This window comes from Schistocerca gregaria, chromosome 4 (assembly GCF_023897955.1).
Source record: "Schistocerca gregaria isolate iqSchGreg1 chromosome 4, iqSchGreg1.2, whole genome shotgun sequence".
Classification (NCBI taxonomy): Eukaryota; Metazoa; Arthropoda; class Insecta; order Orthoptera; family Acrididae; genus Schistocerca; species Schistocerca gregaria.
In genome coordinates, this window is record NC_064923.1 from 453,210,159 (window position 1) to 453,232,699 (window position 22,541).

The 22,541-nt window shown below is 44.5% G+C and overlaps 1 protein-coding gene across 2 annotated transcripts in view; it reads left to right on the top strand.

The window, feature by feature from the left end:
• Positions 1-22,541, top strand: part of LOC126365909 (protein disabled) — a 467,529-nt gene that overhangs the window by 75,178 nt on the left and 369,810 nt on the right. The window contains exon 1 of one of the 2 annotated variants that reach the window (XM_050008633.1): positions 4,197-4,445. The exons of the other annotated variant lie outside the window; for it this stretch is intronic. Coding sequence (XP_049864590.1) covers positions 4,379-4,445 — 67 coding nt within the window. The 5' untranslated portion in view covers positions 4,197-4,378. Of the gene's footprint in view, positions 1-4,196; positions 4,446-22,541 lie in introns of those variants that run through there. 2 annotated transcript variants of the gene reach the window in all.

The following is a 22,541-nucleotide window of genomic DNA, read 5'->3' on the forward strand; positions in this document are numbered from 1 at the left end:
CAGTACGACGCCTGCCGCTGCGAGGACAATCCTCAATATTGCCGTGCCCGCTTTCATCACGTAACCTGCTTGCCCACCGACTTACTGCGATCGACAGCAGCATCTCCATACACCATTTTCAACCTCTTGTGGATGTTTCCCACTGTCTCGTTTTCACAGCACAGGAATTCTATGACAGCAAGTTGCTTCTGACGAACGTCAAGTGTAGCAGCCGTCTTGAAGAGATGCTGTGACGGCGCCACTCACGGGAATAGGTTGAACTAAGTTTGAAAACAAGCGGGAATGATGTATCTACACACTGTAAAGCTTTCACACATGCAGAATGAGAACTGTATTTTTACAAAAATAGTGTGCATTTCTTTGGGAGTGACCCTCGGGTTCTGGGGTGACTAGCGTACATTGGTGTGCAGAACTTAAGAACGAAAGTAACTTTCGCGTGGTGCGTTACTGCGCAACATAGCTCATAGCAACGTGGACCATACATAGAAAGAACTACTACCGTATCGTACAGTACAGAAGGTAGCTGGAAGAAGTACGCAATGAAACGAACAGAAACGACATTTTTGTTCAAAAACAGTGATTACATCGAAGTCATCGCAATCTATGATAATACCCTGGATTTACAAAAGGCGGGACAAGGTTCATAACAGGGCGTACGACCACCAAGGACGGCAATCCATGTAGTGCAACGTGCTTGCATGCAGGCCACAAGGTTGATTCGGAGTTCACGTAGTACGGCATTCCACTCCTCCACTAGCGCAGTTGGCAGCTGCTGCAATGGTCTCCCCAACGCATCCCACACGTGTTCGGTGGGACATAAGTCGAGGGAACTGCCAGGCCAGTCCATTCGCCCAATATCCTCTCGCTCCAAGAGCTCCTTCACCTACGCAGTTCGATGCGATCGCAAACTGTTGAGGCGTAGCGCCGTATAAAGATCCTGCCTTGGAGGCGGTTAAGTGGGAGATGTGTCTCAGAGCTGGATAGTGACAGGTGGTGACGCGAGACGGGACGCGCACGTAGTTTATGTATCAGTCGATAGAGGACAGTATTGGATACGGGGACTGTGATTTTAGTTTCGATTGTGCCCACTAGAGTGCACTAAAGTAATAGAATGATTTTCATAAACTGTTCTAGTATTTTCATAAAGTGTTATTATGTCTTTTTCTGTTGGTAAAATGTTATAAATGTGTTTTAGCAGTATGAATGATGCATGAGTGTGGTTTAAGGTTAATATGAAGATAATTGCTTAACGAGTTATGTAATGCGATTTAGTGTGGGAATATTTCGGAGAAGTATTGATGTGAACAAAGGGAATTTTTGTAGATTAGATTTGTAAAGTTAAGTTTATGGTAAAGGGAAAGTTAATTCAGGTATAAATAACAATAGTAAATAACTTTATGCATAAACAAAACTTCAGCATATTAGATAATTACGTCGGTAAAAAGTGCAGTCGTTAGGTTTACTATTTTGCGATTGGTTATTAATGAAAAGCGCGGACTGACACGGGAGAATGTTGTTTTGCTGTTGGCTGTTGAGTAAACTGACCAATGGTAAAGCAATATTCTTCGCGCGCCTTTCTCGGCTGGTAGAGAAGACTTAAGAGTATTGTAGAGGAGAGTGGGAGCCTAGCCATGAAACAAATGGTTCAAATGGCTCTGAGCACTATGCGACTTAACTTCTGAGGTCATCAGTCGCCTAGAACTGACAACTAATTAAGCCTAACTAATCTAAGACATCACACACATCCATGCCAGAGGCAGGATTCGAACCTGCGACCGTAGCGGTCGCGCGTTTTGCAGACTGAGCCATGAAACAGTTCGGACGTGTAGTAGTAGTTCCGATGGAAACGATAAGTTGCCGGATCTAGCAGTGTTTCATACATCAAAAGTGTGGTAAAATGACGGCATAATTATTCCGCCGGGAGTGTAGAAATTTCAGAATTTTTAAGTGAATTTTGTGACGAGAAAAGACATATATTTCGGGTGGCGTATTGAACAGGTTGGTGGCAAAAAACTGTGACTGCGTTTGGTACCGACAGACTTAATATTTGGCGAGCATTCTTAATCAAAAACAATCAGTTTTTTTGTAACTATTACGTTTTCGGGAAATGCAACACCATAAACTCGCTAACATGAGTGAAAGGGATTGTGAGTGACTGTGTTAAGACTAGCACGGACTTGGCGGTGACGCTTGTTCACCTAAGTTTCAGAATATATTAATTGAGGACAAAATTTCCAACCTTTCATTTCGTGTGAAAACTTTCTCCTGAAACGTACATTAGTGACTTTAATTGCAGCCTGGTTCACGTCGAAGTACAGTAGATTTCGCTCGGCTTCCCCACTGATGATATGCTGAGACAATGTTCACAGGTAGGTGCTGGTTCGTCGTAAAGTGACGGATAGAACCGCGTCGCCGCACTGTCATCCATAAAAATGGAGTGAGAGCCGAATGCACCCATGAAAAGACGCACATGGAAAGAAATCCAGTGTCACAAGGACGTTTACCGGTGAATTTATTGTGTTCAAGGATTTGGAGGCCGGTACGCCCATACAGCATTATGCCTACCCACGCCATAACACCTGGCCCACCAAAACGATCATGTTCAACAACTCTGAGCGTACGCTCATATAGCGATAGGTGGGAACACGCAGTGCACCAAGCAACAGTCTTATCGATCACGCCGATCTTTGTCACCAAGCGGCTCTAGGCGCTTCACTCTGGAACCGCGCTGCTGCTACGGTCGCAGGTTCAACCCATCGTGCTTAGAGCCATTTGAACCATCGATCACGTACGGTATGCACTGGGGAGACGTTTTGTAGTACGTCCACATGCATGAACAACTGTCCAGCAGTTTTCAAGCGCACTGGTAGAGGAAGGAGCGCCCTACGATGAGAACTCCTCAACCTTGAGGCCACATGGGAACACGTTGCGAAACATGCATTGCCGTCCGTGGTCGTGTAACTAGGGCCTCCCGTCGGGTAGACCGTTCGTCGGGTGCAAGTCTTTCGATTTGACGCCACTTCGGCGACTTGGCGCATCGATGGGGATGAGATGATGATGATGATTAGGACAACACAACACCCAATCCCTGAGCGGAGAAAATCTCCGACCCAGCCGGGAATCGAACCCGGACCCTTAGGATTGACGTTCTGTCGCGCGAACCACTCAGCTACCGGGGGCGGGCGCCATCCATGGTGACCACACGCGTTATTAAGAAACACGTCCCGAGTTACGTAATGTCCAGAGGGCCATCATAAATCGCTGTGACTTCAGTGTGATTATTATCTTTCAATAAAAGTGTCACTTCTGTTCGTCTCATTGGGTATTTCTTTCAGTTACCTTCTGTACTATAATGAAGCAGTAATCCCAGCGTACAATCCAAGTTTCAGAGAGCTGTGTTAAATGACAGTCATACAATGAAGGCTTTCACGACCTGATGCTCCGAGTTGTATGGCCGTGGTCTATGGAACTCTTCAATTCCTGATGTTTCGTCCAAGGCTATGTTGGACATTTTCGGAGGTGCTCCTGGTTGTGCTGAGTCTTGCCGACGGCAAGATGTCCAACGTAGCCCTGGACGTGGTGACCGGCAAGACTCAGCACAACCAGGAGCACCTCCGAAGGTGTCCAACGTAGCCTTGGACGTGGTGACTGGCAAGACTCAGCACAACCAGGAGCACCTCCGAAGGTGTCCAACGTAGCCTTGGACGTAGTGAGCGGCAAGACTCAGCACAACCAGGAGCACCTTCGAAGATGTCCAACGTAGCCTTGGACGTGGTGACCAGCAAGACTCAGCACAACCAGGAGCACCTCCGAAGGTGTCCAACGTAGCCTTGGACGTGGTGACCGGCAAGACTCAGCACAACCAGGAGCACCTCCGAAGATGTCCAACGTAGCCTTGGACGAAACGACGGATTAAATGACAGTGACACGTCATGCGAATGTCACTTTAGTCCTTAAGTTTTGCACACCAGTGTATATTCCGGTGAGGCTACAGCGGGGTAAACGACAGTGGGAAACGGCCATAGAAGCAGTGTGGCTACCCTGTAGATCCCAATTCGTACACTGACAAGGGTATTAGAGTCAAATGTGTTGCGCGTAGCAGGTCAAGGAGTCAAAAGCTTAACAGGCTGCCATCTGAGGAGGGGATTGCCGAGTTGTTGATCGATGTGGCAGCAGCGCCGTCGCTGATTAGTTTCGGCTGTGGCGCGTGCTTGCCGGAGGCGCTCTCGCGGGAACGCGACGCGTCCCTCAGTCGGATTGCGACGCCCGCCCGCTCCGGTGTCGGCGACCCCGAGGTCGCAGCGCGCGCAGGTTTCTCGCCCTACCGCAAGGGCAGCTCGAGTGGCGCAAGCGTCGAGGCGTTGAACTCTCCGCCGCGATGCCGCGCGCCCTGTTCCCGATGGAGCTGCCGCGGATCCGAGATATCCTCCAGCGCCTCCATTCCGGTGAGTACACTGCTGGCCAACAAGAGCTGCGACGCCACTGAGACTGCTCAAAACAAACGTCGAACTGGTCGACTTTGGTTATTGGGCGGAAGTGTGGTTCATCTGTAAATGCGTGCTCATAGTCCCGAAGGGACAAGTGTCAACAGTGTCTTGTGACCTTACTCTGTAAAACACCAGGGAGAGTTTAGTGTGTAGCACTTGGGTGCAGAATTTCATTATTTGTACAGCCACCGCTTCTCCCTTCTGCTGGTCACACCAACATTTATTTCATCCCGAAGTCTCGACACATCATTACTAAAATTTATAAGCCAGAATACGAGGACAGAAAATTACATACTGCCTGACAAAAAAAGTGAAGCACGCAGAAGACGTGGTCGAATGTCAATGTACAGGGTGATCAAAAGATCAGTATAAACTTGAAAACTGAATAAATCACTCAATAATGTAGATAGAGAGGTACAAATTGACACACATTCTTGGAATGACATGAGGTTTTATTAGAACCAAAAAAATACAGAAGTTCAAAAAATGTCCGACAGATGGCGCTTCATCTGACCAGAATAGCAATAGTTAGCATAACAAAGTAAGACAAAGCAAAGATGATGTTCTTTACACGAAATTCTCAATATGTCCACCATCATTCCTTAACAATAGCTGTAGTCGATAATGATGTTGTGAACAACACTGTAAATCATGTCCGGAATTATGGTGAGGCATTGGCGTCGGATATTGTCTTTCAGCATCCCTAGAGATGTCAGTCGATCACGATACACTTACGACTTCAGGTAACTCCAAAGCCAATAATCGCACGGACTGAGGTCTGGGGACCTGGGAGGCCAAGCATGACGAAAGTGGCAGCTGAGCACACGATCATCACCAAACGACGCGCGCAAGAGATCTTCCCCTTTCTGATAATATAGTTTCACTAAAAGCGCCTTTTCAGGTAACGTCAACATGCCGCGACTGCCGGCGCATCTGATTCTCTCTTTCATTACAGCTCCTTTTATGCACGATTGTCATGCGCAGTCACTGACGTTTTGCTGTCCAGCGCCATCTGTCGGACATTTTTCGAACTTCGTGTTGGTTTTTTTTTTTTGTTTGTTCTAGTAAAACCCTATGGCATTCCAAGCATGTGTGTCAATTTTTACCTCTCTCTCTACATTATGTAGTGGTTTATTAAGTTTTCAAATTGATACTGACTTTTTGATCACCTGGTATGTTCGAACATGTACGAGGACTGTTCAAAAAATTCCGGAACTTTGTCCACAAAATTTTTCCCCGCTTACCTACTACTGGTTGTGCATGGTCTCCTTCGAAATTCTCTCCTCCACAATTGACACACCGCTCCCAACGCCGTTTCCAATTCCGGAAGCAGTCTTGGTACGTCTCTTGCTTGATCGGGCGAAGCGCCGTCTGGGAATTACCTTGTCTGTCGTTGCAAATTTTCGTTCTTCCAACGGGATTTTCAACTATGGAAATAAGAAAAAGCCTGCAGGTGCCAGGCCTGGAGAGTACGCAGGACGAGGCAGCACAGTGATTTCGTTTTTTTGTGCAACAGTCACGCACCAACAGGGATGAATGTGCGGATGCGTTATCGTGAAGCAAGAGCCATAAATTGTCTCGCCACATTTCAGGCCCCGTCCTTCTCATATTTTTTCGCAGGCGCCGCAACTGGTCACGGTAATACCATCGATTAACAGTTTGTCCCGGTAGCACGAATTCATAAAGAACTAATCCTTCAACGTCAAGGAAAACTATCAGTGTGGCTTTGACATTTGACCTGACCTCACCAGCTTTTCTTGGTCTTGGAGAATCTTCCGCTTTCCATTGTGAAGATTGCACCTTGCTCTCAAAATCCTAAACATAGACCCACGTCTCATCACCAGTTATGATCACAGATAGCGAGGCGAAGTCTCTCTAGTCTTGAGTCATGAGCCGTGGGACGAACTCGGCGGCAACACGATGCATTCCAAGATGCTGTGTCAGGTTTTCGTGACATGATCCCACTGAAATGTTACACTTTTCTGCAATCTCTCGGACAATCAGTCTTCGACTGACATGCACAGTTCCGTTGACGTTGCTGACATGAACGTCGTCGGCAGAGTCGATGGCCGTTCTGAACGAGGGTCATCATTAACTTAATCCGGCAATTTTTAATCCATGTGAACCATCCGTAAAGCCGAGTACGGCTTAATCACTCTTCGCCGTATGCTTCCTGCATCATTTGATGTGTCTCTGTAAAGATTTTGTTGAGTTTCACGCAAATTTTAATGCAGTCGCGTTTCTGTTTTAACTCTACCACTCGAAATTCGCAAACTGTGCGACACAACATTCTACTCAATACAGCACTGAACAACAACCAACAAACGTACAACAAAGAAACTTCCCTGCAGTTGCATATTACACACAGACGTGTGCAGGGATGCCAACCGCATTTCGCTCCGACACACAATTGGCCCGAAATTACGAATATTCTGGAATTTTTTGAACTGACTTCTACACACAATTGACGGGTATGTAAATGATTAGAGTGGCAGTTCACTGTGACAGAGAAAACGGCCACCACAGTGCATTAGCGTTATTACCAGACTTGGTAGGGTATACATATGCGCTCCAACAAGCCAGACAAAAATAAAAATGAGACAATAATGTCTAACTCCAAAAATAAAATGGAACTAACGGGACAACCGCAAAAAATTGGTGGATCAGGGCGGGGACAAGTTAAATATATAACAGTAAAATACACTGCACACTCCTAAAACAAATAATACGAAAAAAATTAAACACTCCGCTACACGAACAAAACCACAGGAATCTGACATTTCCCCACATCAATTAGCTCAGTCGCAACCATCGATACCAAAAAATCAATCCACAAAAAGTGGAATCGGACCTTTCCCTTGAGCCATATAGCTCAACCACAGCTGTCGATACCAAAAACCCATTCCTACAACTCCGAAAAGTGGAACCAAAAGCTTAACAACTCAAAAATCGAAATACCCCATGTTCATTCCATGAACTAAAACGCAACCGACAGACAAAACATCCCAATTACTATAGAATAAAACCAAAACAAAAAGTACTTACCAACAAAAGCCTCTGACAATACCACCTAGGTTGATCACCACACCCAAGTACGCACGCACGCACGCACACACACACACACACACACACACACACACACACACACACACACACACACACACACACACACGTGTGCACAAACACACCCACACACAAACGCACCCACGTTATCGCACCAACTACCTAAACTCAAAACCACGTTTGCACGATGACAACCAAAACTGAAATGAACCAAATGTTAAACTCAGCACGTCCACATCCACCACCAGAGGGCACAATCAAATACAGCAACACGACATCTACAAACACAACCAACTCAAAAACACCGCGCCGTAGTGACATCACACTCCACAATACCATTACGTCAGTGGCCAAAGCAGACGGGTGGAATCAGATACTTCGGTTGACCCTAATCGTCGTGACCAGCGTCAGATGATGACTGTTAGGCGCAGAGGTGCCGGCTATTCTTTTGAGACAGCGTTATCAGTACCTGATAGTCTGAAAGGAGCCTCGTTGTGGGTCTCCATTTGGCCGTCTGGTCGAATCGTGCAGTATCCAGGTCTGTGAGGTATTCCGGTATGGCAGTGGCCTCATTTTGGACGCATGTGGACGTCGCGGTAGGTATACTTGTCGTCTGACCACGTCTGACCTCCACAAGGGAGGGTCGCTGTATTGTGAACCAAACACATCACAACCCTGTCACTTCTACGTCTGCCAGACGAGAACAAGTAATGAACCCCTGCAACATTCTGTGTCATTCCACACCATTGGCTGGAGACTAGCAGCAGCCAGACAAGGGAATTGGCGTCCCACGCCTAGACAACCGTTAACACCACAACGCAAACGGTTGTGCCTGTAGTGGTGCCGCGACCAGGAAGCACAGGCTGCTGATGAATGGCGTCACATTGTGTTTATGTGATAAACACGATTCTGCACTACCCTGGATAACCATCGCTGGCGAGTAAGGCAGCCACCTGACCCACTCTTGCAAAACTTTGGAGAGGCCCAGCTGTGTTACTGCTGGCGTTATGGTGTAGGTAACCTTCGGATGTCACTTCAGGCTAGTGATTGAGGGAACTCTAACGACATAACAGTACGTCAGTGACATCCTGTGTCCTCGTGTGTTACCTCCCAAGCGATGGCACAGAGGTATCATTTTTCAACAGGACACGTGTCTCTATAACATGTCTGCGTGTTGTTGAGATACTGCCATGGTCAGCAAGATCCCCAGATACGTCCCAGTGCGAGTATCCAGGATATCAAAGACTTGGTACAATAGTTGTCGGCAAGTTTGCCTGGGGATGGGATCCAGCGGCTTTGTGGCATTCATTCCAATCGAATGAGTGCACGAATCCGGACCAGAGGAGTTACAACATCATAGTGATACATAGGCTCACACTGTCCTCTTCGTTGTAAATTTCACTCGATGTTGTAGCCACTGAAATAACCTCACATACCTTCTGAAATCGTGAAGTTTCATTGCTTCCTCCCTCTCTGCCTGCTTCACTTTTGTTTGTCAGTAATTGTAAATGAATTATGTGTACAAGACTGGCTGTGTTTCCTGTAGACAGTATGCCTATAGCCCTTATAACTTCAAGATAATCATTTAAGGCAAATTCCGGGATATTTTCATGAAAAGGACACGACTGGTTTCCTTCCCCACTCCGAAATTAAGCTCCGTCTTTAGCGACCTCGTTGTCGTTGTCGACGGGACATTAAATCCTAATCTACTTTTTTCCTGAAAGCGACTTTATATATGTGTTGGTTATTTAAGAATTTCCTGACTAATTAGTGCGGAAATTAGTGAAACAACAGTCAAAGATGGTACAAGATTGTTATTACTAGAGCCCCGGCTTCGTCGGTCTGATACTACCAACACACGCAACACCGTGGTTCACGTGCCCATCTTGTACAATTGCGGTAGGATGGCAACCTAAGACTTATGAATACTGGCCACACACACTCAATAATAGGCTATTCTAGTAGATGCCAAGTGCCCCACTTACGACTCACGCAGTTTCATCAGCTTAAATGGCTCGCCTGCTGCAATCTGAATGGCAGTTCCGCAACGGACAACTGGTTAAGTTTTGTTAGTCTGATGACTTACAGCCTCAGAGGCAAGAATGCCGTTAGTGACATATTGTAACACTTCAGGCGTCAGAAGGCAATTCTACAGAAAGCGAAAGAAGGTTAGTAGTTATTCTGATTACACAGTGTTGGAAAGCCAAATCGTGAGAGTCAGCAAAATTTTTCATACACACATTTTACGACGGGGGCAAATAACAAGGGTGTTGATCAACCATAAGAAAAGCCTGTCGTCCGTTGATAAGGAAGTAAAAGTGCAGCAAGTGACTAGTTGTGATTTTACAATGTACAGGTTGTCCCAGCTATCTTGTCCACCCAAAATATCTGTGCAACAATAACAGCTATTGGAAAACGACTTTCACCGGTATCAATGTAGGGCTGGGGCCCATGAATGTACATATTTGGAAACATTCTAAAACGAAAGCATATGTGTTTTTAACACAAACTTATGTTTTTTTAAAATGGATCTCCTATATTTTTTCTTCAGCAATCCATAGCACATACACAATGGCGTTGATTGCATCGCAATATTCCCATTACAGCCCGAGATATTGAGACGCGAAGTTGACGCTTGAAACACCCGACATGCGCTGCTAGCGTACCTCCTGAGGCTCAGGCGTGAACCCCATGCTGTCCATAATCGCGATGTGATTGATAAGTAAGTGTCCCTCTTGATAAGTATGGAGGTGTGATTACACATGTGCTTTGTCATGCTATGGATTGCTGAAGAAAAAATATAGGAGGTCCATTTAAAAAAAAAACATAAGTTTGTGTTGAAAAACACATATGCTTTCGTTTTAGAATGTTTCCAAATATTTACATTTATGGGCCCCAGCCCTAGATTGATACCGGTGAAAGTCGTTTTCCAATAGCTGTTATTGTTTCAGAGATATTTTGGGTGGACAAGATAGCTGGGACACCCTGTATATGAATTCAGATCTGTGAAGTGGCGTGCTTGAATCCAATCAATCCACTGGAGCTGCTAATTATATTGACATAAGGAAGCCAACTAGTTATTTAATTAATCCGTCGGAATAGCGGAATAGATAAGGTAACATACACTGATGGACCAAAACAAACAGCAGCTCAATAGCGATTGGGACCACCGTTGGAACGCATTACAACACCGATTCCGTGTAGCATAACTTAAAACTCGCCGGTAGATTCCCGGTGGTATTTGGCACCAGATGTCTACGCAAGGGTCTCGCAAATCCTATAAATTACGGACAGCGGTTTTTGGGTGTGGGGCTGGAGCCCGATAGCGTCCCAAATGTGTCCCATCAGGTTCAGATCAAGTAAATTTGTTGGTCAAAAAATCAACGTGAGTCAACTGCCATGTTCCTCAAACTGCTGTAACACGATTCCAGCCTTGTGACACGGACAGTTACCCTTCTGGAAGTTGACATCAACGATGGGGAATGCATCATACCTTAATGGACGGAAGTGACGAGCAATAATGTTCACGTAGTCCACAGCTGTCATGCTGCGTTCGAGCACTACCACAGGTCCCATGGAAGCCCAGGTGAATGTCCCCCATAGCATAAAATTGCCTCCGACCTGTGACCGTGGTGTGGTGAATGTTTCGGGCAGCTGTTTCACTGGACGAAGGCGTCTCTTCACACGACAATCGACGAGATTTAAGTAAATTGTGCTTCTTCCGACCGGGCGACACGTTTCTATTGGTTCACGCTCCAATCTAGTTCATTTCCTACCCATTACAATCATAACTAAAGGAATCATTGGGTCAAATTAGGATAACGCAGGGGTGTTCTGCTACGGGGCTCTGTGTTCGAGAATGTATACTGAAGTGTGTGCTCCGAAGCACTTTTGCTTGTTCAGCATTGTACTCTCTCTTCGTATGTGACACAGACCGCAACCTATTCTGCTTTACGGAAAGGATAAGCCTCCGCCTGTGATGAGGTATGGACGTCCAAGACCTCGCCGCTTACTGGTGGTTTGACAAAAAAATGGCTCTGAGCACTATGGGACTTAACATCTGTGGTCAACAGTCCCCTACAACTTAGAACTACTTAAACCTAACTAACCTAAGGACATCACACACATCCATGCCCGAGGCAGGATTCGAACCTGCGACCGTAGCAGTCGGGCGGTTTCGGACTGAGCTCCTAGAACCGCTAGAGGTGGTTTGACAGTTCTTCAACCACAGTTCATCGATTCTCAAGACAGTAGGACGCGAACGCCGACAGCTTTCCCGTTTCCGAATCGCTAGTTCCCACAATCTTTTTCTGTCTTTTATCAAAGTCGATGATGCCACTTCTTCGCCTCATATCGTTGCTAGAATGATTCACCGTTCATCTCTGCTCCGCTTTCACATACATTCGTTACCGCGACATGTGCCTGCAACGCCAGCAGGGGGTAGTCAGTCTCGCGGTGGTTAGTGCTCATAATGTTTTGGTCGTTAGTTTATAAGTGTCTGTAATATGACAAGTAACAATATTGTAGTAGCTCTTCTAGCACTGTGCCCAGACAGAGCATCCTAATTATTCATTCACATTAATATTAGGGGTTATGTGTCGCGTAAATAGTAATCAACCCGTCGTTGTTAATGGGATACATCATCATACTGACAATAAATTCGGGCGTACTCAAAGGGCCTGTTGTAGGACCATTACTTTTCAGGAGGTATCCTTATGTTACCGATAACGTCAGAAGTTTAGTAACGATGTTCGTGGAAGATGCTGTTGTGTAGAGACAATCACAGAAAGCGAAATAAAATTTTACCGATATTCTGGAAGTCTTGCTGAGGATCAGCACTTCGTGCAGTGAAAGGCAATCGATCTTACAAGATTCATTAGTCAGATGTAACGTATTGCACATAGTAGGCATAAAACTCCGTAACTTTATGATTACTCGATTAATGAGCAGTTACTGTAAACAGTCACAACCCTTAAGTCTTGGAATACTCGATGCTTCTGGAGATATTTGGAGTGGAGCGGCCGTATACAAATAGTCGATAGAAAGGCTGCTGTTTGTGGGAAAATCATAAGAATATGTAATTCGCTGTAAGCATACAGCTTTAAAAAGAACCATATAAGATCAGTAAAGGGACAGAGAAGACTGAAAGAACATCAGAGCTTTACGTGACGGTTTCGTTTAGTTAGCGCGAAAAATCACGGAGACGTGCAGACGATACTAGCGTTATAAGTTATAACAAATCCCATTAGAGAGAAGCAACAGAAGAGACTGTTCAAGATTTTTCATAAAGATTTATTAAGTGGTTCTTTGAAAATGGATTACCACAAAATTTTGAGAAAACGCAGTACATTCAGTTTTGTACAACAATGCATAGCACATTAACAGGAGTCAGTATATAGTGTAGAATGCTCCAAATTTTTTGGGTGTGGATATTGATGAAAACCTAAACTGAAAGAAGCATATTACTGAGCACCCCAAACAATTAAGTTCAGCTAGTTTACAAGAGGTCAATTCCAGTAGCTGCAATGTAATGTTTATTTGCTTCTATCTGGAAGCACAGGAAGCTTGCCTTTTTTGGTTTACAGTGCCATTTTCAAGTGCACCCGTGGGTGTTGTGGATAATAAATCGTATTTACATCTTACTTATGATCAAGAATGTATTTTTATAGATTGCATTTCTGCTTACGCATAAAAGGAGTTTACGAACATATGGCATCCAGGGACCAACTGTGAAGTTTGTGTTGTGAAATATTGTTATTATAATCACGTGGTCTTTACAATATGAAATTGTCCGTAATAATAATTGTTTGACTGGTGGCATCCTTAGAGGCTTTTTGTTTACAGACGTAAACATGATCCACAAAAATGCGTTGTTGACAGTAAGTAAGATGTAAATAAAATCCATTATTCTCAACACTCATCGGTGCACGTGAAAATGGCGTTGTGAGGCGAAATGGGCAAGTATGCTGAGCAGATATATCTAGATACAAGCAAATAAATATTAAGAGTGTAGCTACTAGTATTTACTACGGGTAAAATGTTGTATTTCGACCTAGTTCATGCTGCAGGCGCTACATTCCGCTACTTTTGCTGTACGTGTAATTGCTAGTCTTGAAAACAAACGAACCAATCTCCTGACATATTTTGCATGTTTTCACTCATTCATTTATGGAATCACTTCGAAAGAAAGTACTGGTTACACAAAGCGAACAGTAAGAATAAAGTGTAGTGTTCACCTGCAGGCGTCATGTAGGTACCTCTTAAAGAAGGTGCACATTTTAACTGCACCGTCACAATACCTTATTATATTTGTGAATGAAATTCGAGATAAATAATCCGTCAGAAATGGAGAAGTGATATCCGTACGTAGAAGAACGGAGGAAAAATATTACCTGTATTACCCATTATTATAGCTGACAGTGGCTCAGAAAGAAATTTCAAAAAAATCCTGTAAACTGACTCATTCCACACCATTTCGATAAAATTGTCGTTCAAATTATCTGTGTAACTTGTAATTAACTAAGTAACCAACCAATTCCATTGGCAGACGTTACGAGAGAGGCATTATGAGTCACATAGACGTTGACTGTCACTATTCTGAGAGTATGCATTCCAAGAAGAATCAAGCAAGATTATCATTTGTTTAGGGCCTTTGCCCCACTTCAACGTGGGGTCGGCCTTGTTACTATGGATTTGGTAAAGTTAGTGTCAGAGGGTGGCCTGTCATCACCCCGCACCCCTCACCCCTCAGGACGGAAATACGTAAGTGTACCCCAGCTGTCTGCATCTAGTGTAAGCCATGAAATAGTGCGAACGTTTTCAGATGTCTGCGAGTCGTGTAACTAAGGCGGAAGGTGGGGACCAGCCCAGTATTCACCTAGTGGGATGTGGAAAACCGCCTAAAACCACATCCAGGCTGGCCGACACACCGGCTCTCGCCGTTAACCCGCCGCGCGGATTCGATCGGAGTCGGCCTACCCGAGTCTCTAGGTAGCAACGCATTATCGCTTTGGCCAACCTGGTGGGTAAGCAAGCAAGATATTACTTCCAATATGCCACGCGATTTAGCTATGACAATAAAATGGTAGAAATTCGATGAGAATTGATTAACAAACAAGTTCACACAGAAAACAGAATAGTTACTTAACTTGTATGCCTCCAAGCGACCGAAGACTCATTACAATTTATGCAACAAGAAATGGAGTCCATCTTTCTATGTCATAAGGAATAAGCACAAACGATAAAGACGACGTCGCGACCAGGCGGCGTCTGGGTAGCATCACGTTGCGAAGTGGCTACGAGCGTGAGTGAGTGAGTGGGATGAGCCGCTTCCGCTGGCCGCCCTATATTGCGGCAGCAGAGGGCGCTCGTAGTACGCAGCTGCTGGAGGTGTGGCTCAGTGGACGTGCACGATTAGGCCCGCCAGGTTCTATCAGTGCCGGAAGGAAACTTGTAATATTGTTGCTATGACGCCTATGGGATGGTATTGACAGGTGATACAACGGCTCCGACACACCAATAGTGAATCGAAGCAGCAAGGGAAATGATAATAGTACAGGAAGTACCCTCCACTATACATCATAATGTGCTTCGCTGAGTATAGATGTAAATGTAAATGTCAGCATCGCTATGGTTTTTTTTTAATTCTTGAATTTTAATATTGCATCAGTGGCTATATTTGTAAAGGGAAATAAATTTATTTAGTAGGGGAATTATCGACAGAGACAAGAAAACGTAAATTGTACATCCAGTCATTAAAACTGCGACACTTTCGGAATGGCAGATAGTGACCCTCATATTGCAACAATGTTTACTTTATACATGAAAATTATTAGCAGTTTTCGACCACCGCACAAAGTAGTTAGTGTGGCCGAGCGGTTCTAGGCGCTACAGTGTGGATCCCGCGACCGCTACGGCCGCAGGTTCGAATCCTGCCTCGGGCATGTGTGTGTGTGATGTCCTTAGGTTAGTTAGGTTTACGTAGTTCTAATTCTAAGGGACTGATCACCTCAGTTGTTAAGTTCCATAGTGCTCAGAGACATTTTTTGAAGATAGGTAGTGGTAGTGTCATCTAAACCCTTAAATATATTATAAAAGTGAATGTATGTATTTATGTTCCACAACTTCTCCTAAACCACTGGATCGCTTTCAACCTAACTTGGTACACATGTCACTTTCTGTCTGGCAAGAACCACTGTGAGGGTAAGAAATGCCTACATCTCAATGGACTGGGGGTGATAAAGAAGAGTAGTTCACAACATGCAGATAGTCAACCTATATTCATCCAGTATTACAGAATGAGAGCACTGTATGACTTGCAACAAACTTTATACATAATTTCAAACCTTTACGAGACCTTTTCTCGCTGACATCCGAATCAGAATTACGAAAGGAAAAAAAGAAAGTTTTACCACCTACTGCACTTGCTGTTCATGCAGTAAAACTACTGCATCTGAAATGATCTTTTAATTTACTACTTCTTTACTACTTACTCTAATAGCAATACAAATTCCCGACAGTATTAATATATATCACTGAATAGACCTTTAAAAATATATCAATTTACGGCTAATGGTACAGGAGATAAGACGTAATAAACAATGAGATGCGTGAATAACTGCTGCGTCTTTACTGTTAACTATTCGCAACGCGTTTCGTACACAGTATCCATATGTACCACTCGTTGTACTGTAAAATTATGTCATTGTACGACACATATTTTTAGGAGATATGACGTCATAAACATTGAGCTGCCTGTAAACGAAACTGCAGGGCGACATTTGCTAGAGATACAAGTGAAATATGTTTGAACATTGTGAATTATATGTGACGTGTGCGTAGGTGGATATAGCCACTGGTAAAAAGCTTCTTCTGAACCACTGGATTGATTTCATCCAAACTTGATTCAAATATTACTTATTACCTGGAAAGAAATACTGTAGAGGTAAGAACAACCAATCTTCTATTGGGATGGGCGTGATAACTTGAAGAAAGAAGGGTCGAGGAGGCAATAGACACACAGAGAAAGAAAGGAGTTGAACACAGATAGGGAACTGGAGGAGATAGAGAGAAGGGCGAGAAGGTGATGGACAGAGAAGAGGGGGAAGGAGGAGATAGAAAGAGAGGGAGGGGGAGATGGACATAGTGAGAGGGGAGGAGCAGATGAACGTTGTGAGGTGGAGAGCAGGTGGATTGAGAGAGAAGCAGGAGGAGATCGACAGAGAGTGGGGGATAGACGAGGTGAACAGAAAGAGAGGGGAGGAGGAGTTGGGACAGAGAGGGGGTGGAGGAGTGACATAGAGATGGGGGGGGGGGGGGTGAGAAGATGGACAGAGACAGGGGAAAGAGGAGATGGACTAATCGAGCTGGAGTAATATATACCCCACCAATGCTGGGCACTCAGCTAGTTCTGCATATAAGGAAATATTACGCAGTGGTTTTCTAATTCACAGTCGCATTTAGATGTTGGTTGTGAGAAGTTCCTAGTGTGCCTCGTGTAAGAAGGAAAACATCTACTATCTCGTTTCGGAATTCGATAACGGCAGGAGTGGGCCATTATCGAGACTACAGTTTATAGTCCTGCGATATTGTTGCTGGATGCTGGAGTTGGTTGGAATCCCATGTTTGCCATGCTAATATAGAATCGATATACTCTACGCTCTGCAGAATCTCAGCAGCCCCGCGCGAGTAGCGCCTGGAAGGGCAAACAGGTTACCTCGTCGTGCACGACCTTACAGCCAAGTCACATACCTTGTGTGGTGTCACCGTCAGACACCACACTTGCTAGGTGGTAGCCTTTAAATCGGCCGCGGTCCGGTAGTATACGTCGGACCCGCGTGTCGCTACTATCAGTGATTGCAGACTGAGCGCCGCCACACGGCAGGTCTAGAGAGACTTCCTACCAATCACCCCAGTTGTACAGCCGACTTTGGTAGCGATGGGTCACTGACAAATTACGCTCTCATTTGCCGAGACGATAGTTAGCATAGCCTTCAGCTACGTTATTTGCTACGACCTAGCAAGGCGCCATGATCAGTTTCTATTGATATTGTAAATCATTTACCGTCAAGAGCGACGTTCGTCATTAATGGATTAAAGTTAAGTATTCCACCAGCTACGTCCGTTTTTCTCAATTCTAATTCCCTCGTCATGTTCCAGGCCCCACGCCAGCCTGCGTGGGCTAAAACGCTTGCATTTCGGCCTCCTTTAGCAATACGGTGTTGGCTCTCCTGCCAACCACAACACCTTGAGTCAGGAAATGGGCGTGTTAGTATGGTGTGCCATTGGATACACTGCACGATCACTTCTGGTTCGCGTAGAACGTAATTCGGACAGCATCTATTACACTGATGACGTGTCGAGGCCGATGATTGTGCCCTTTCTTTCAGGTGTCCATTACGTTATCTTTCAACAAAATAAAGCAAGACCCCTTGTTGCCTGTGTTGTTCTGATCTACCTCGACAGAGAGGGTGTCCGCATTTGTATCGAGTAGGCTACGTTCTTCAGATCCCTCACCCACTGAAAACATCTTGTCATGAGTTGCTGAGAGAGTGGCACGCCATCACTCACTCGCTAGCCATTGCAGCTGATGAACTCTTTACCTGTTTTTGAAGCAGCGTGCTGACTCATCCGTCATCCAACTCAATCCAGCCAGGTTAGGACCGTTGTTGCTGCCAGATATGGCAGCTGTGTGTATTAAACTTAGCAACTTTTATATTCCCAAATTTCGCACCATTTTGTACTCTGGAATTGCTATCATATTTACTCATCTATTCTCCCTACTATACTGCATACGCACAATAAGTAAAATTTCGTTATTTGACATATTTCCTGGTGCAGTTATGACACCAGTGTAGCAGCAGCAAAACTTGCTTCAGATCAATGTACGGATATTGTAAGTAAAGTGCCGCATTGAACAGTCAAGTGGTCACATAACTGACTATCTTGTTCGCAGGTATCTTCAAAATTCTGAGGTGTTGTTTCAACAATTGACCAATGTGCGTGGGTCTTGTTGCTTTGTTTTTTCGTCTTCCTACGTGTTATTGAAAAAAAAAAGTTTGGTTTGTATAGTTGAGTACTCAGTGCACTAGACACAGTGTGTTTGACGACCTGGGGATATAGATCTGTGTGACACAGCACCGCAGAGGAAATGTCGCGCAGGTATCGGCTGCTGCTGCGCCTGTCGGGTGAGTGGCTCTGTTTGCATAGATAACACTGTCCGTTCGATATCGATAGGGAACTAAAACAGGCCGACATGCAGCTCGGTCGCCAGCAGACACACGTATTCACAGACGGCGGGATGTGGGATTTTCTCACCGTCGCGTGGAATGTTACGAGAAATGCAGTGCTAGTCGTTAAAACTGCTACAGCAGGAAATACAGCAAATAACGAAATTTTGCTCATCATGAGAATACACTGTAGCAAGAAGAATACGTTATTAAATTTGTTGATGATTTGGAGGTATATCGTGCGCGAAATTTAGTGCACAGAGCTGTCACCTCTAGCACCCACAATCCTTCCTTAACACCGTGAGCGTTGAGTCGAACTGAGCTTGGGTGACAGATACAAGGACTTCATTCGATGCTGGTTCAACTCTAACCGGAGATGAGCAATCATAAGGCTAGCTGGTTTCTGTGTGTTAGTGTCTCGACAACCCATGTCTACATGTTTTCATGAGTGAGAGATCTGGAGAAAGTGCTGACCAGGGCAACAGTCGAACACTCTTCGTATCGAGGCAGATCAGGCCAGCATACGGTATTGCATTATTGTGTTGAAATATAACATCACAGAGACTTCGAAGATAGGACACATCCATCATCTTTAACACGTCAGAAACGTGAATGCTGTTGTCCAAATTACTGAATATGCAAATCATGGGTGGTCGTTTTGCATGCCCAATGCCGCTGCGTGCTATCACGTCAGGTGCAGAGCCTTCAATGGCAATGACGAATGTAATCTGGCAGCGTAGCTTTTCCTCTATGTATCCACACACAGATACAATCATCATGATGCTGTACACTGAAGACTCGTCTGAAAATACAACGTGGTGACTGTCGTGTGTCATTTTGAGTACACCACTGTTGCCACTCTTCCTGTAACCGTGTCCAGGGAAACCGCAACAATGACCGACGTGGTGTTTCAGACCTCGTCGCGCTGTGCTTATGGATACTCGTCTTGCGCAAAGAAGGCCATTTCTGGACTCCACGTGGGGTGAAAGTACGACTCATCACGGCCCAGTGAGCAAATACATCTGTCCTATCGGACGGTAATCGCGTGGGACCATTGGGATAGCCACACGCGTTGAATATGGCCCTCCCGCACTCACCGATACCATATTTGCATGACGGTTGTGTGATCCCGACCATGCGAGCAAAAATGTAGCTGAATTATAAAACACAGTCACGATCGTGCTGCAATCGAATTCGCAACACTTGTAGGTAGTGGCTTCTCCATCGTACAGGAGTCATTACACTATCGTCTCACAGACAAGGAACATTAGAATGTGATTTCTAAATGAACAACGCGTTGCGCAGTCTTCTCATATTGACAGAATATAGATTGCATTTCTGCTACCTATTTTGAGCGGTAGCACTTGAATACTTGTTTTGTAAATAAAAAATAACTTCTCCTGTTACCCAGTATTTTATTTTCCCAGACGCGTTTCGCCTTTTTTTCACTTTAAGGCGTCGTCAGTGGGAAGGTTCGTCATGTTTTGAGTTGGCACCGGTGTTTCCTCTCATCTGGTCACAAAGTCGTCGAACTACCGCTCTATTTACGAAACATAAGGATGGTTTTGTTTCGTACATTTTTTTGCCCTTGCTGTTGTGATGCAGTATGTCTTCTGTCATTGGTATAGACATAAAAATAATTAGGCATAACTACTTTGAGTTCACTATGTATCTCATCCTGTCTGGTTTGTTTACGTACACGTATGTGAGTTTTTATGTACAAAACAAATATTTCCGTGCTTGCTGCGGAGGCTGGCCAAGTAAACAAACTCGTTAATAAATACACTTCATGCCAATTTGCCAATTGTTGAATGACACTTTCATGATGTTGCAGTTTTAATGATCTGCAATATATATGCCAACTGAGCATAAATTTGGCCAAACGTCGAGGATCGGAATCTGGTTTCGGTTCAGATCCCACAGGTGGGACCGAGCGATGTGGCGCAGTGGTTAGTACCCTGAACTCACATTCGGGAGGACGAAGGTTCAAATGCACGTCCGACTGCCCTTACTTAGGTTTTCCGTGATTTGCCTAATCGCGCCAGGCAACTACCGGATGGTTTCTTCGAAACGGACGGCCGATTTCCTTCCCCATCTTTGAAACGTTCTGAACTTGTGCTCCGTCCCTGATGACCTAGATGTCAACGGGACGTTAAACCCTAATCTTCCTTCTGACAGTAGGTTAGGACTTATGTCAAGACAATCCGTAAGTCATTTTTAGTCTGTTTTCCCATTCTTGAGGCAGAATATTGATCTGTTTTTACACATTTAGTCACATGTTCAGTCAGCCGCCTTACTGAAATCACGTAACGATGATTCCTGGGCAAGTTTGAAGTATCCTCCCGACTGGGTATAGTACCTTTAACCGCGAAATACTGATCATTAAAATTTCTTGGAGGACGATTCGAGGCGAGTAACGTAAGCGTGACGTCACCACACTAGCGTTCTTTGGCAGCTACGGCTAAGACGATGAAGGCGTGGCGTAGACAACTTCGGATACGGAGACGCGATGAAAAATTCAATGGAAAAAGGGGGAAGGAGCACATTAAGTGGACACATCTCATTCATTTTTCTGTGGCTTCATCCTCTATAAACTTTAATATATATTTTATTGTGAATGTAACTCATTGATACAGCATGTAAAGTATCGCCAGTTGCATAAATATCTCATGCAGGGCAGGAGCAGACGACATTGTGTTGACGACAAAGACGATTTAATAAAAAAAGTTTTATGTGCGCAATTGCATTCTTCGTGAAAACGTCGGGATAAAATCATAACAGGTATTTCGTATTAATATGTAATTTAATTATCAGTCACTTTAACGATACAATAGTCATACAGAGTAGTGTAATAGTTACAGAAGAGACAAATCAATAGTTAGGGCGGGCCAGCTCCGTAATCGCTGTGCACAGATTTTTCATTTCCTTTTCGGCGCAGCCTTAGCTCTCCAAATCGCTCGGCACTGGACTTTTTAGGCTTTTTGGATTCCTCCGACTTGTCTTTTCTATTATTTCGATGAGATTTACGAGCCGTATGAGACACCTTTCCTTATTCTCAATTTAATACCGATTTTTACTTATTTTCCGACGAATGTTTTTATTATCTCACTTTGGGTCCAATTAGTGCTCCGCAAACTCTTCACGATGTCACCCAGCCGAATCAGTGTTCTAGCTAAACGCATTATTACGCTACACCAGTTATAGCTTCAAACAAATCTATTTTGTAACGAATACTGGCGTGCGTTTACAGTGAGACAATGATGTCACGAGCAAAAAACAAATACTGCGCAACAAACACCTGCAGACGCCATCTATCCGTTGTGGACTCAACTATTGCTTACGCATATTTAGTCTTGCAGTTATTAACGATTCAAATCTATCGATATTTTGTAATACAAGATCGTTCGATCGACGAGCAAACAGACTTTCATGTCAAAATAAATGTTGCCATATGAAGATGGGCATAGTGGTCCGAAGGGGGAAAACGGTAATTAGAGAAAGTTTTTTCAAAAGTCTTTGTGGCGGCTGGTGTCTCCCTCAACAATCTTTAACTAAACAATTGCAACAGCATTCAACAAGACCTATCACGGAGATAATAAAAATTAGCGTAAATGTAACGGCTGCCATGGGGAACACCCTGTTGTCTGGAGATGCATATGAATTAATTTTGAAACGTGGTTTTAAACAGGAGTAAAAAGAAAAAAAGTTACACATTAACATACGAGGTTTGTTCAAAATTTCCGGTTAAATCGTTGTTTCGCAC